This window comes from Apus apus, chromosome 10, assembly GCF_020740795.1.
Source record: "Apus apus isolate bApuApu2 chromosome 10, bApuApu2.pri.cur, whole genome shotgun sequence".
In the NCBI taxonomy this organism is placed as follows: domain Eukaryota; kingdom Metazoa; phylum Chordata; class Aves; order Apodiformes; family Apodidae; genus Apus; species Apus apus.
Genome location: NC_067291.1, coordinates 13,927,413 through 13,942,948, shown reverse-complemented (window position 1 = coordinate 13,942,948; position 15,536 = coordinate 13,927,413). Strand labels below are relative to the sequence as shown.

Sequence of the window (15,536 nt, the reverse complement as noted above, 5' to 3'; positions counted from 1 at the left end):
AATTACATAGAAGAGTGGGTTCTCTCAAAAAAAATCTCTCAAAAAAAAAGAGCAACTTCTTTGGGGTACCCCAGAGAAGATTCAAAATAATTGACCAAACTTACAACCTCTTCCCACTGAATTCTCTAAAGATGTTAAAAAATCCCACCAAACAAACAAAAAAAAACACCAACAAAAAAACCCCAAAACCAATACCCCAAACCACTACAGATTATATCTAAATCAGTTAGTGTCTCTCTCTCTGCATCAAAGAGTTATGACACCAAAGAACACTTGAGGAGAATCATACTAGTCAGAAGAGGCCTCCAGAGGTCACCTCTTCCAACCCACTGCTCAGACAAAGGTCAGCTTGGGTTGTCAAGACCTTGTGGTGGGGCCATAGTAAGACCTCTGGATTGCAAGCAACCCTAATGAGATAAACAGAATACCCTACCTGGAAAGGGCTTTTCAAGGAAGTGTCCTTTGATGGTTTGGTTGGCTGAGCCCAGTTGGTTGGTGGCCACAATCGTATAGTTGCCATTGTTGTAGTGAGTGGGTTTGTTGAAGAGCAGGCAACCCTCAGACACTTCCCCTTGTTGGTAAAACTCCATGTGGATGATCTCTGTCTCCTGAAGGACCTGGCCGTTGTGCAGCCAGTGAAGGGTGGGAGCTGGGTTCCCATGCACTGCAAATGCAATGCAGTGCTCCATGTGCTGCACCGGCTCTTCCAGGGTTAGGATGCGAGGGGGATCTATCAGAGAGAAACATGGCAGGCTCACAGCACACCCCACATCATGTCTCTGTGCACCACGGAAATTAAGATTATTGAAAACAACCTGCAAAATCCTTTGTTCCTTCTATTCTTCCCGTGGATGTCTGTGAACAAGCAGCTTTAAGACACAAGAACCATTCCACACTCCTCAGAAGGAGGATCTGAACCATAGCCAGCTCTCCTGGGCTTTCAAACAGGGGTACAAATTAACAACAGGGATGGTCCTTTCACCAGCCCAGAAACAATTACGCTTGGAGTTACTTGGTCCACACACCAACTGCTGTTCTCCTCCCCTGACGGGGGCCACCTGTCCCTGTTAGGAGAACACGGAGGTAGCACAGTTACACTACAGATGTGCAAGGTGCCCATGGGAGCTCTCTTGTCACACTGAGCAATTTTGGATTCCATAGCTGTGGAAGCAAACGTCCCTCAGTGACTGCCTGTCCTTGGGGGTTTTGACTGCCTGAATATCCCAAAGGAGTTCTCACTCGCCGAACACCCTCCAGGGGTGTTTTAATTAACAGGAGTAGAGTGGGAGAGGGAAGAGACAAGCAGAGGCTCCACCTGCAACTTATTGCATATGCATCTTCTTTCCCCTCAGGACAATCCAAGAATTCCAATGGTGCTCTGAAATCGCTTCTGAAACCCCATTTATGATGCCTACATGTAAGGTCCCAAACCCCAAGTCTGGCAAGACCTGAACTGTAAGAACAAAGTTTTATGCAAAGACAGAGGACACAAAATGATGCAGGTCTTCCCTACAGCTCTCCTGTTCCTGGTACCATCCAGCTGCAAATTCAAACCACGGGGCATCTCTACAAGGAACAAAACAATGCACCAATTTTGACCCATTTTTTTGAAAAATTACGGTGAATTTTTCAGACAGTGATGGTGGTAGGAGAAAGAGGTACAGCTCTGGTAGGAGCTGAGCAAAATTCTCCTACCCAGCTGCCCTGAACCACACAGCTGTGTCCCAGCCACCTCCTTTCGCTCACAAGCCAAGATTTGCATGTGGTTTTTCACATCTTCCTGGCAGGGAGGATTCCAAACAGGCAGCCACCTACACACACAAACCCAGATCTTTTCAGCGTAAAATTACAGCCTGAGTGATGGGTCTGGGTAGCAAGAGCAGGGAAAGCAGAAACTGTCAGCAGCTTAGAGGATTACACAGGCAAAAATAGGTATTGGCACAGTGCTGTTTAAGGTGTAGAGAAAAAGATGCTAAAATGCAGTGCCAAAAACATCTGCTTGCTGACCAGTCACCTCTGAGCTGATGCAGCCTTTGCCTCCATTCTTCAAACTATCAATAGTTTTTATCAGGAGGAAGATGAAAGTAGTAAAGCATCTGCTTTCCTCTTTCCAGTCCCTTGTGACCCTTTGTCTTTAACCATGGCTCCTGCACTGCACTGGACATGCAACACAAGTGGGTTCACCAAGATGAGCCAGAATCCCACGTGGGTCTCTGCTCTACCCGGCAGGGTTGGGGAACAGATTTTCAAACTACAGAGTAAAGGCAAATATTACAGACAGAGCAACACATAGTAAATCTCAGCTGCTTGGGAGCACAAAGCTGTGTAAACTTCCTCTTAAGGTCAGGTTTGTGTTAAGTTATATTAGAAAGCACAGAGAAAGTTTAGCTACTTGCAGTGAAAAGCGAACAGTTGGAATTTGACGTGTGTTTACACGGTGTTTGCAGTGTAACTTTGCAGGAACAGATCTGGGAGGAAGTGCTAACAGTCCTGAAATCAGAGGCAAGATTTACACTGGCTTTAGCAAGGGTGACATTTAACCTCTTACATGGCATCAGGGTGAGCAGCTCTATGTTTGTAAACAGAGTTTTTGCCTCTCTACAGATTTTCTTTACTCTGCTGGTTCTTCCAAGAGATGGGTGGAGAGATGTCCACCACCAGTGTGTCACTGCTGCTCTAGTGCTCATTTCTGCATTACTGGAAGCTCCAGAAAAGCAAGAATACTGGCACTTAAAAGAGCTATGCAAGGATCCACCTCCTCCTCACTGGGCTCAGCTCCTATTCCTCATCCACAAAACCAGTATATGACAGGTAGCAAGTGGTCATGCATTCTCATGGTTCCTAGGGCAGCCCTCCAGCTTCTCCTGTGGTCAATGTCTCTCCATTGCTACTTACAGTAAACGGTGAGCAGCACGCTGGCATTGCTCATCCCCACCACGTTCTCAGCAATGCAGGTAAGCAGGAACCCATTGTCCTCACTGGTGACATTCACCAAGGTCAAATTGATGGCATGAACATTGGTCCAGTTGAGATTGGTCTAAAAATCCCAGAGAGAAATACAGACAGAAATCAGTGTCTGTTGGCTTCACTCCTCTCTGCAGCCACTGCCAGAAGGTGAGGATCCTGCTTTCCATATTAGATGCAAGGTCTCCAAATCCAAAGAAAACTAGGATCTGGATAAGGGAAGTGTTTCCTCATTTGATTAAGGACACTATATCCTGTAAGAGGAACTACTGGCAGGGTGAGAGCCACAGCATTACAGCACTGATGAACACAGCTTGCCTCTAGGAAAGTTTGCTTAGCTGCTGATTTCAGCTAATGCTGTTGCAGACACCTCTGTAAACAGGTAATTTCATTAGAGGAGACATGAGCTGATTTCATTAGGAAACACAGACATACAAAGCTATCTCACATTTACTTTCTAGCCATAAAGTTCTGCTGCATTCAGGTAGTTCCCAAGTTCTCACGTGGATAGGGCATAGCCTCAGTTTTGCTTTGGATACAACCGCTTTGCACTTCTCACAGCGGTCTCCACCTGACCTCTGCCCTGGGTGCACAATCTGGTGAACCAATGGCACCTGCCTTGCCCTTGCCACATTGGACACGGGCAGCACTGAGGTTCCACAGCCCTTACCTGGTGTGTGTTGATGGAGTGGAGATCGGCCACCGTCCAGTCGACATCGGGCAGGGGCGAGCCCGAGCCGTTGCAGGTGATGACCGCGTTCTCCCCTTCCCGCACCGTCAGGTTCACATGGCTCACGCTGATCTCAGGAAGGTCTAGAAGAGCCAGACACCAAGGTGCTCAGGTGTGGAGCAGCCCTTTCTACAGCCAGCTGCAGGGTGCACACACGTGAACCCAGATTCTGCCCAGCTGTTTCCCAAAATCAGCCTCCAGCACCCAGGGATAAGTAGCAGGAGGTAATGGCATGGTCTTGTCCTGCTTAAGGAAGGATGAGGCATGAAGACGAGGGAAAGTGTGGATGCTGGAGATATGCCACTTGAACAGAGCCTCCCATCACACTCGGATTCGAATTGGTGTCCAGTTCTGGCTCCTCTTCCCTTCACACAGCCCTCCCCTTCCCCATCTCTTCTACTCCCACAGAAGCTGCTCTTGAGGGCAGTCATCTGGGACAAGAACACTGCATGTGCTGGGAGAGGATCCAAAGTGTTCCCACCTCCAGGGACAAAGCACAGAGTGCCCAGCACTCTGGGCAAGGATAGTGTCCCTCTAATTTATAACAATCAAGAGAAGATGACCAAGGATGTGTCCTCATATTAACTGCAGCTCTCTAATAAAAGGTGCCCTTGTTCTTCCTTGGTGGTGGCAGAGATTCACTGATTTATGGTGGCTCTGATTTACACCATTTCCTTACTTGCTGCCACAGGTGCCAAGTATCCTTACAACATGAAAAAAGACAGTTGCAGGTTGCAAGAAGAAGGGCAAACAGCCTTCCTGCATGGGGGAGGCTTTCTGGGCTCCCTGTAGAGGCAAACTGGGTAGGGGGTACTGGCCAGAGGTCCCTTCTCATCACAGGGCAGCAGCAGCCATCACATTAACCCACAGTCATGGATAGGGATACACATCCTTTCACTGCCATCAGGGTGGGACATCAAGAGGAAGCAACATTGCACTGATCTGAGGGGATGCCAGAAGAAAGAAGGCAGAAGTCAAGACTTGAGAAAGCTGCATAGGTGACAGGAATCAGCAGAGAGGGAAACAACAGGGACACGCACGATCTTTCCGGGTTGAGCTGGTACCAAACAGGGCCTCACAAAGCTATGCCAGCCCTCAGCAACAAAGCACAAATATCAATGGAGTGTTGTTACAACATCCCTGGAATCATCTCAAGGCCAGAACAGAAAGACTTCTCTGGAGGAAAGCAGATCAGTGCCCTTCCAAGAGACTGCAAGGTCAATGCCCACCCTGCACATCATCATCATTTTTGTTCCCAAACCAGCACCCTGCTGTCACCTCCAGTTTAATATCACCATTAACAGAGTCACCTTCTCCTGTCCCTGATCCCTAGGGTTGTGGGGTTTTTTTCCCTCTAATCCTTGCAGATTATTCTTCCCATGTGGGGAGGAAATTACAGCACACTCTCAAACCTTTTTAGTTCATCCACATGCAGGCACAGTTTGGCCAATTGCCAGAACTTAATAAAGGGACATCATGAACTTTGGGGGGAAAAAAAAAAGTCATGCAAATCCAAGAGTGCATGCTGTTTGTCTGCTACTGCCATTAAAAAAAAAATATTCCTAGAACAGAAGACAATTATCAGAAAAATAAAACCTCTGGTTTTCCTTCTTCTTTCAGCCCACGAGCTTGACAGCTGCTTGCACACAGACAGTTCAATTGCTCTGCTGAAGAGACACCTCCTTCCCCTTGCTCTGCAAGGGATGCTTTCCAATAATATCAATAGCAGAGCAAAAACTGACACCGAACAGGCAGCTGATGTGCGAGCAAGGTGAAGCTAAAGGGATGACTATTAAACATGCCTCATGTTGCTCCTGCGGCCACTGGTCTTTTAAACATCAGCAGGAAGCAGAAAGAGACAAAGTCACTCCTGCCTCTTCCCCACAGACGTGGGCTTTCAATTGAAAAAAAACTAAGACAAAAGAAAATGAACACATACGTGTTTAAGAATAACCATGAAAGATAAGGTAGGAGCATCTTTTAACAATATGCTCTAGGATTTTTTAGACAGTGGTAGAGCAACAGGAAACATCCTTTATCAAGGCACCATATAGACTCATCACATACACACTGACATTTGTTAAATCCTTCACAGCACTTCAGTGAAGGAAATGCCCCAAATCACCCAATACCTTCCTTCATACAGTAACAGCAGACCCACATTTACCCAGATAACCTGGTTTTAATCCACATACTACCCCCAATCAGCTTCAGTCATCTTTTACTTGACCACAAAGTGGGATCATGTGAGCACCAGGTTCCCCAAGAGACTGGTTGAACCAGAGGTGCTGGATATGGCAGGGGTCCCTCCCAGCACCCCCCCGGTCTCCTCCACACCCAGCCCTGGCTGCACCTTACCACACTGGGTGATGTTCATCTCCTGCAGAGAGATGATGGCAGCATCCATGTTCATACAGTAGAGCTCCTGGTACTGCAGGTTTGCTTCACCCTTCTCCTGCCAGAGCTGGATCCAGCGGATGTCACAGCTGCAGTTAAAAAGGTTCCTCTCTAGTCTCCTATGGGCAGAGAGAGGGTGAGGAAGGATGGTGGAGTGAGGAAGGACAGGTAGGGCCACCACCGGGCTCCAGGCTTCCCAAGGACAGCCACCATGTCAGTGGCAAGGGGACTGTTTGAGCCAGGGGAGAATCTCTTCCACTTTATTTGCCTGGTTCACATCTGGTTTGCCATTGTTCACGTCTCTCCTGACTCGAGAGACCACAGTTACACATCCATGCGTTCACACACGCACACAAGGTCTTACATCTCCCAGGGCAACACACATCTTTCAGTGCAAGATCTGCACATCTGTAGCTTAGTTCCACAGCAGTGTTGTCCAGACAGCCAAACCATCCACCCCTCGGCAAAGCAGTAGGCAGCTCCTCGCTGCCCTAAAAAACTGAGTCATGCCTACAAATCCCACTTCAGTGTGGGTCCAAGACCTTGCTGGGAAAATCACACCTTCCAACCCCTACAAGCTCTCAGGGAAGCTGATGACTCTTCTCTAAGTACCTTGTACAAGAGCAGCCTCCTGATGACCCAGGACACAAGCTAATGGGCAGGGTATCATGCATTTTAATCAAATCAAACAGCACTGTGCTGAGACCCTGCTGACCTGGCCAGGAGAAATGGAAAAAAAAAAGTGCACTGTCTTTAATGTACTTCATTTAAAACACATTTACACATAGTTTATATACCAGGAATATTTATTGTAATTGATTTTCCAACCTATTAACCATTTCATTTACATTTTTAAAGCCCTGCAGTTCTCTGTGGAGATGCAGGGAGGGCAGGTCCCAACAGGGAGGAAAGCCCAGTGCTCAGCCAGCACAGGCTGAGTTACCAACGTGGGTTGCAACAATAGTAAAACAGGACATAGAGCCTGAACAAACAAAATATCTCCCCACATAACTGTGAAGCAAAATAAAGCAGGGAGTAGAGGAACCAGTAGTGCAAAAGGCAAGTTCATTCACCCCAAAGCGGAAGGGTATCTCCAAAAGTCAAACCATTGCTTCACGTGACATCTGGATCTCCCTGCCATACAGGGGGAAGATGGCTTTCTGGTCTGTTCCATGTGTTACTGCAAAATTCATGCTTGCTTTTACAAAATTAATTACACCAACTAGCAGGATTTACAACCAACTTTCCAAACATGTGTAGCTGCTGGTTCATCCATATAGTACTACAAAAGAAGGGACAAGAAGGGATCTTCTGGTAGCACCCAGTTCATTGCTTTCCCATTAAAAGCATCTAAACCTTTGCAAGTCAGGTACAAGGCTCAGACAAGTGACTCAAAGGCCAAAGCACTAAATTTAACAGAGCAGAGGAGATTAGCACAGTGACTTGGTGGGACTCAAAAGACAAGGTACTCCCTGCGTGCTATGACAGCTACTGCCAGTGCCTCACACAGGCTTTGCAACCTCTTCAGCATGGCCATGAATCCACATTCTCCTCGGGATTCTCCCAAGGTCACTGCTACCAAGCAGGATGTGGGTAAAAGCCATGGGCTCAGCTAACAGCAAAGCAGGTAACCAGAGTTATACCCTGGGACCTGGCAGAGAGTTGGGGAAGCTTAGAGGCAACAGGGGAGAAATTCTGCTCCGTTGCAATTATCCTCAGGGAAGGAGGCTGGTGGGGAGAGCTGCTGTCCCAGCACTTCAGGGCAGCTCCATAAGAAAGAAACAGCAGCGTTTGCTGCCCATTGCTAATTCATGAAGACCCATGAATAATGCAGGAGCAGTGAGCTCCAGTGTAGAACTTACCCACAACTTGCCCCAGCATCAGTGATGTAACTCACTCTAAATCAAGACCCCCAGAGGGGCTTTTGCACAAATTAACTCCCATCACTGGCTGGATGTGCCGAGTGCCACCAGCAGCTGGCATGGCACTGGGGGTAGAAGGGACATGGATACAGGCAACCATATTTTAAAAACACACACTGCAAAAGCACTCTTGACACAAGGGAAATGCCCTTCCTCCTCACTTGATGCCCACCCTTCCACACCAGCTGGCTCTCTAGAGAAGTACATAGAGATTTCCATGCTCATACTGTCCTCCAAAATCTGAACCTCCTCAGATGCCATCAATATTCCCAGACATCACTAGGAGCTGTATCACCTGCTAACTCTTCCATGACTTCTGTAACATGCTTCCACTACCTCCAACCTCCTCCTTCCTCTTTCCTCAAGAAGAAGAATTACCTCAGGTAACAGAAGATGCCCTTTGGCCAAAACCCACTGTAGGGCCAGAAGGCACCACTATGTGTTGCGAAGACATCTCCCATCACAGCAGGAAGGACAAAAACTGGTGCTGAAAGGCATGGCAGGGCAAAAAAAGAGGTCTTTGCTGCTGTCATGTGCAAAATGGGTGAAGCAGCACTGCAGTGAGAGTTCAGGCACAGGGCTCCTTCTTGTGAGATATCTGGCACAGCTTACTCCTGGAGAGGACTAGTAGACCTGAAGGATATTTTTTGCAGGAGTCAGAGTCATCCACCAGCCCCAGGCAAAGCACAGGCTTGCAGCAGGGTGTGCTCCAGGCACAGCCCTTCACAAAGCAGGCACTCTCTAGGGCTTATGTTTGGGACAGAGCAAAACAGGGACAATCATGTTCTATGTTGTCATTTGAGGGGACGATGACAGAGCTGAACCCCTGGAGCCAAGCAGACACCAAGTCAGAGCCACAGGTGCCTGGCTAAGCCCAGCTTCACTCCTCATAGAAAGCGGTACCTGTTGCCTCCCAAAACTGCCTGGACAGCCTACACCAGGGTGGACTAGTGCAGGAGAGAGATCCCAGGACATACTGTAACAAACAAGACTTCACACACATGGAGCATGTTTTTTTCAGGCTAGGCAGTGAAACGAGATACACACTTAGTCCCACAGTTCCCCAGTCATCAGCTAAAGCAAAGCTCTCTGCAGCTAAACCCTCTCAGAGGGCAGCAGAAATCCTTGCCATGTGTCTGTTTTGCTTCCCATAAAAGTACTGCCAAGACTTCACACGCTTGCAATTAAAACACTCTCCTACCTCAGGACTGACACTGTTTTCCTAAGTTTGAAAATCAACAAGCACTCAGCAAAGAGAGAACAAAATCTATAATGTTTTCTATGTCTATTTATTTCCCAAAACCAAGGCTTCTCTTGGGGGTCCAGCCGAAACTATTATTCCCAAAGCCCTGCCAGATAGAGATGGAATAAAGAGGGAAGAAGTCAGGGAGCGACACGTCGTGCCTGACAGCAGGGTTAGCTGATGCAGAGAGCAGGCAAGTACCCAGTGTCTAGCTACAACTCTATTAGTGTGGCTGTTGGCAGCAAATTTTTAATCTAGAGGCACAGATGATGTTAAGTTGGACTCCTAACAGTAACAGATATGTGCTGTGCCCCATCCCCACCAAGGCCTCTGGCTGTAGCATTGCAGAAATCCACTGCAGGGCAAGCTGGCAGGGGCTGCTGGTATTAGAAATTCTGAGGGGCTGGGCAGAGCAGCAAGATGCTCAGGACTACAAGGTTTTGTACAACCAAAGATGTAATTGGATCCAGAGCCTCAGGTCTTTCTGGGAAGGGATTTCTTGAAGTGTCAGCCCTAAGCTCTCTGAGGACATGACAAAGGAAGCCAAGGACAGGACAGAGGAAACCAGCTGTGGCTTCTGGATAAGAAAGGCTCCGAGTCCAAAGTTTATGAACTGTTGCATGTGTTGGATGTTTCCCTGCACACACTCAGCTTCAGACTTAGGAAGAGTTGTGCACACATTAGCCCAAGCCCTGCTGGTCAAGGTCAACCTGTCCTGTGTAAATAAGGGCTGGAGTTACTGGAAACCATTCCAAGCCTTACTTCTGGCCAGGAGAAAAAAAGAGATAATATTCTTTGGAACTGCGCCTCATTTTTGCCATCCTTTCTTCAGTGAGTCAGCAGGGGAAAAGCTCAGCTCAGCTGAAGATGAAAAACTCTGCTTTAAAGTAATAACCCCTTCCTGAGCTTGGGATGCCAGGCAGCTGTTTGAAGCCCCAAGTTCCCATCCAGCTGCTGGCTCTTGTAGCATGGCATGATCTTCCCATTAGTCTTTCATTCTTTACTCCTCCATGTTCACGATGAGTGGCTTTGTTAAGTCTCCTGTTCCCTGGCAATCTCCATGTCCCATCAGTTGTAGTTCCTCACTTCCCAACACTCCCCTGGAGACAATCCTCCCATCAATTCCCTTCCAGCATGTTCTGCTGCTCCCAGCTGCCTTGTTGCAAGTCATAGCTTTGCCTTTGATGACTGTCCTCCCTCTGGACCCCCACCTGGCTGGTAGCACTGGGACACCAGTACTCAATATAAGGTACCTCTAGAGAATGATTGTAGACCTACATGTGCTTGTCCCGCCTCCCTTTCCTGTAGAACTAACCCTCTCAGGAAACACAGACTCTTGCCTGTATCTGTGTGTCTCTGGTGTCTTGTGGCCTTTCCAAAGCCACACACAAGTGCTGCTGCTCAGTCTGGGTTCCTCAGGTTTGCTGCCTCTTCACCCATTTCTGCTGCTCACTGCCTTGTTCCTTCACAGAGTGTTCTGGCTCAACTTCAAGTCCTTGGCTGATGTCAGTCTACAACTCCCTTTCTAGCTTTCACCAGTGCTTCACAACCACTTTATATAGGACATGTATTCTGTCTCCTTCCCAGATTTTGGAAGCCTCCTTGAAGCTCAGTGTGCCAAAAATACTGTCTTCTACTCAACCATCCTCTCCATTTCTGAAAAAACCCCACAGTATTTCCCACTTTTGCACATCTATTACTAATTTCTCCTCGTCTTTGGTTTTCCTTATCAACAGGTCCCATCCTTCTAGCACTCAGGACTGTGACCACCCTACAGTAGATAATGTGTCTTTACCTTAACTCTTAATATCTTTATGTGAATGATTATTCAGAGCCCATCACTCAGGCTACATCTCCATGCTGGTTTCTCTCAAACAAATCCAAAGTTCATCAGGATGTTCTCACAGCTCTAGGGAGGACACTCCAGGCACATCACCTTGCCCCATTAACACCAACATCCCAGTGGATATCAACTAAAATATCCCTCTTGTGTTATGCTTTGGAGAACAGCACAATCATGTTATTCTGGTACTGACCACCCTACCTATGTGCACAAGGATGGAAGGACCTTAGTGATAAGGAGCCAGAGAGGAACATTTCTCAGGAAACACCAGTGACAAGGCAATTCTTCAGAAAAAAAGAATTTGACCAGGCTTTTCCTCCAGCCCAACCAACAGGAAGCCAGACCTTGAAGCTAAACACATTTGTAGGTCTAAGCTGTTCACTGGAGCTGGAGCCAGGGGGTGGTTTCCAAGACCCCTTTTGCAGCATGGTGGCAGGAGAGGTCTGGCCCAGGCTCCGGCTTCACTTGGTGTGAAGCTTCCCCATGAGACACTGTGGACACCACACATCACATCAGTGCTGCTTTTCCACCCCACCACCCCTTCCTATCAACCAGCCGTGGCTGATATGGCTGTGCATTTCTATCCATGTTTTCTCTCTGCATTACTCTTTTCTCCCACATTTCTATCTGCATTTCTTTCATCAACTGGGGCTTGTTAACTCCAAGAAAACCACTCTGAGCAGAGCTCCAACAAGAGCCAAGTAATTCAGCTCCTTCCTGTTTGCCAGGCTGCAGAGCACTGGCCCCAGGTGACTCTGCTGACACCAAAGCCACCCCAAGCCACCAACTTCCCTGTCAGGATCACAACAGCAGGACAACCCAACTCTATTATTCATCAAGTGGAAACAAGTGCACTTTGCTGCCCAAAGAGCAGCACCTCAATTTCCTTTGTGCTTGGTATTGATCTTTTGAGCCCAATTTGGGCTGGCAGACCTGGGATGTGCCTGAAGAAACAAAACATGACCAAATGAAACAAAGCCACGTAAAAATGGGCCTCAATGAAGTATTCCCATTAATCTGCAGGCTCACGATCACCCCAGGCCCTGCCAGGGCCTCTAGCTCAGGACTGCAGCCCCATTTGCTCCTCCACTCTTGGGTCTCTCTTGGGTAACAACCATCAATCTGAGTTTTGCCAGACAGTGCAATGACAATAAGTAAAGGTCTAAGAATACAAATGACTCATGCTATTAAACTTGAAACCTGAGCCAGGCTTGAAAAATATTTGGAGCTGTAATCAGCAAGGAGACAAATTCCAAATTCAGCATTTTAACTCTGCAAGCAGATTCCCCATCAGAAGGGCGTTTCTCTATTTTCTAATATCACTATTAGTATTTTTCATTTAACAATTTGACAGAAATAAAATACACTGCAGTAACATCAGTGATAACACACTTACTCCCACTTGAAAGACTGTCTTTATTCTTTCGTAAGTCACTTCTAGCTTACAGCTCTATTGATCATCAGTGAAGATGAATGGAGCTTCCCAGGATCCTCTGGGACAAATCCTACATATATGTTTTTTTATACCCACCAAACAACTATTTCTAAAATTCAACAAAACAGGTCATCAGGGCAATGCTCCATTGATTTCATGTCCACTTACTCTTCAAGCACAGCACTGAATGCTCTATCAATAATTCAGCAGGCTGAAGGCCACCAGTGCCCCAGGAGAGATACTGTCTCATCTCCTACACTGGAGCTGGGTGGTGCCTCAATAGCTGGGGAGTAAAGGAGGCTTAAAAAGTAGGGGTGTCTCATAAAGCATATCCATGAGCTAAAGAAAAACAGTTATCCCTACCCTGCAGTGGATGAGGAACAAGGATTTGAGAAGAATCACTCAAAATCTGGCCTACTAAGTATTTCTAGTGTGTTCCCAGAGTTAGTCAACCGTTTACTACTCCAGGCTTGTTCATCATCCCAACATTAATTAGCCAGCTGCTGTGAAGTTAAAAGAGAAGCAGTTCTGCTCTGATGCTCCCGTACCCATGAAAGCCTCCTAAGGATGGTGCTGCCCACTGGAGTTCTAGGTAATTATTTACAGGCTTCAAAAATAGCTCTATTTGGAAATGGTTCCTCCACTCAGCCTCCCCTCTTCTCCCAGGAGATACCTCCAGGTGGGACTTACAGTTCAAAGAGTCGAAGGGTCTGGAAGAGCTGCCATGACAGAGTGGTGAGACGGTTCGCAGAGAGGTCTCTGAAAATTAACAAGGGAAAAAAAAAAAGTCACAGTAAATAATTCCTCCTGCCCATGGCCCTACCACCACCCCAGAGCTCACCATCCTTCTTTTTCAGGAGGCTGCCAAGCAGTTAAGGACCCAAGTTTAGATTTCATAATGAGATATTTTAATGAGAATGAACTCAAATGGAAGCAGCTGATTTTCCTTATTTTTTTTTCCAAGGGGGAACACAGTTTATATCATGCCATTTGATGCAAAAAATTCAAACAGAGCAAGATTTGTCTTATCCTTGCCCATCAATCTGAAACTCAACCAACCACAAGCAGAAAGAGCAAGTCTAATTACATACCTTGAACAAAAAAAAAATTAAGCACAAACATCACGTTAAAAATAGTAGCAGTCACGTTAAAACGACAGCATGATGATTACCCAAGGTGTTACTGCATGATCTGCAGAAGCTGTGAGCTCAAAGTGTCCCAGCATGGCTGTGTGTTGTCTGCACCCAGGGGTACCACCGCTACAGCAGCCAGCAGCTCCCCATCCCTCACTCCATCTGCCCAAACTTGCAAAAACATAAATCTCATCTACCTGGGAGAGCTTTGCAACCCAGCAGACATCTCCTCTGCAGCTGAAAGCCAGAGAGGATAAAAAGAGGATAAAACCAACTCAAGTCATGCTAAAAGAAAAAGAGAATAAATGTGTCGGGGCAGACTAAGTGGAGAGAAGACAGAGAAAGAGAAAGGCCCTGGGTGAGAAGATGGTAGTGACAACACTTCCCATAGCTGGCAGCCTTCCTGGGGACCCTGGTCATTCTGAGAGTCAGCAACCAACAGAACAGCCCATGGGGGAGCAGAGGGACGGGTGGTCACAGCCTCTAGCAGAGACTCAAATCCTCCCATATCTACGCTGGCCTCCAGAAATCACAGGAGGTGATACCTCACATCCTTTGCTGAATGCAGCCCTGTCCCTATCAGCTCCCTCCCCGTTGCCAGGTGCCCATGCTGCAGGTGCCCTCCTGCTTCAGCCCTGCAGGCTGAGAGGAGCAGTGAAGGGCCAGAGGTATGAGCCACTTGGACATTCATTGAACTCTTGCCTGTCCAGAGAGGAGGCACAGGACACGGTGGCACAGAGGTGACAGTCAGCAGCCCAGCCCACAGTTCCTGTCTGATTTGTAAAAATGACCTAAAACTAAACCAGTGAGTCCCAGAATGGCTCCAGCATCCTCTGGCATCTGGCCTGATGCATGAGGATTTGGGATGAAAGAATCATTTATCAGCTTATGTCAGGTAAGGGTATATGTTGGGCAAGTGCAGAGAGGGCACAGCCCAGCTGCCCAGGGAGGGAAAAAGTCACTCTGGTCTTGTCCCACCTGCCACCAAGGGATGTTGCAGAGCCCAAAGCCCTGCAACTGTGAGTGGGGCAGCCGCTGCAGCTCCTGCTCAAGCCATCGTCCCAAAGGCTCTCCTGGCAGAAGAACAAGCCCAAACACCACAATGGCACAGTGCTGCATGATTACATTCTGGCTCTGCTTCACATCAGACTATCCTGCTGTGGAAACAGTGGCAAACCACAGGTGCCTCATTTCCCATGACTAAGATCCCACCATTCCTACAGCTGTAGACAAACTGCCTCCGATAAAGTTTAGAAAAGCAGCAAAAATAGCAGGTGAAGTTAAGCACGAGGAAAGAAAAAATATCACAAAACTCCTTTTATCCACCCTGGAGCACTGAGCACCTGGAAACTTTGCAAAGACAGATGAGAAGTAGGAGGGGAAGGAACAACTCACTGCTACTGAAAAGCGAGACAGTCAACTCCCTCCCCCAACCCAGGGAGAAGAGGGAAGCGTAAAGGGGGATGCATGAGAGACAGCAAGATGTGGGAGAGAGCAGAGATGCAGAGGAGGGAGTGAATCTTGCTGGAATGTCCTTTCTCAAAGGTCATGTTTTGCTACATTAGGCAGAAATGTCAAGAGAAAATTGGATTCTGAAAGAGAAGAGAAAAAACAACAGGCTTTCCACGCAAATAAGGGAATCAAAAAATAGCATGATCGTGTTATTACAATTTAGGACACAGAGATGGAGAAAGGAAACATCCTCACTAATGCAAGGAGCTTTGCCAACCAGATGTGCTCTACTTTTTGTATCCTAAAGTCCCTGGAAACCAACTCCTACCACCCCCTCCCTCCCCCCAGGCAACAAACCACAGCAAGTAGGCAGAGGGGATGGGTCTTCACTTGCAGACATCTGGCAGGAGACTCTGC

General features: G+C 47.5%; 1 protein-coding gene across 2 annotated transcripts in view; it reads right to left on the bottom strand.

Annotated features, from left to right (window-relative positions):
- Positions 1 to 15,536, bottom strand: part of NTRK3 (neurotrophic receptor tyrosine kinase 3) — a 221,475-nt gene that overhangs the window by 154,481 nt on the left and 51,458 nt on the right. For both annotated transcript variants that reach the window (XM_051628321.1, XM_051628322.1), the window contains exons 4-8: positions 13,225 to 13,293; positions 6,053 to 6,210; positions 3,635 to 3,777; positions 2,896 to 3,037; positions 434 to 730 (exon numbers count right to left, since the gene is read on the bottom strand). In XM_051628321.1, coding sequence (XP_051484281.1) covers positions 434 to 730; positions 2,896 to 3,037; positions 3,635 to 3,777; positions 6,053 to 6,210; positions 13,225 to 13,293 — 809 coding nt within the window. The remainder of the gene's footprint in view (positions 1 to 433; positions 731 to 2,895; positions 3,038 to 3,634; positions 3,778 to 6,052; positions 6,211 to 13,224; positions 13,294 to 15,536) is intronic.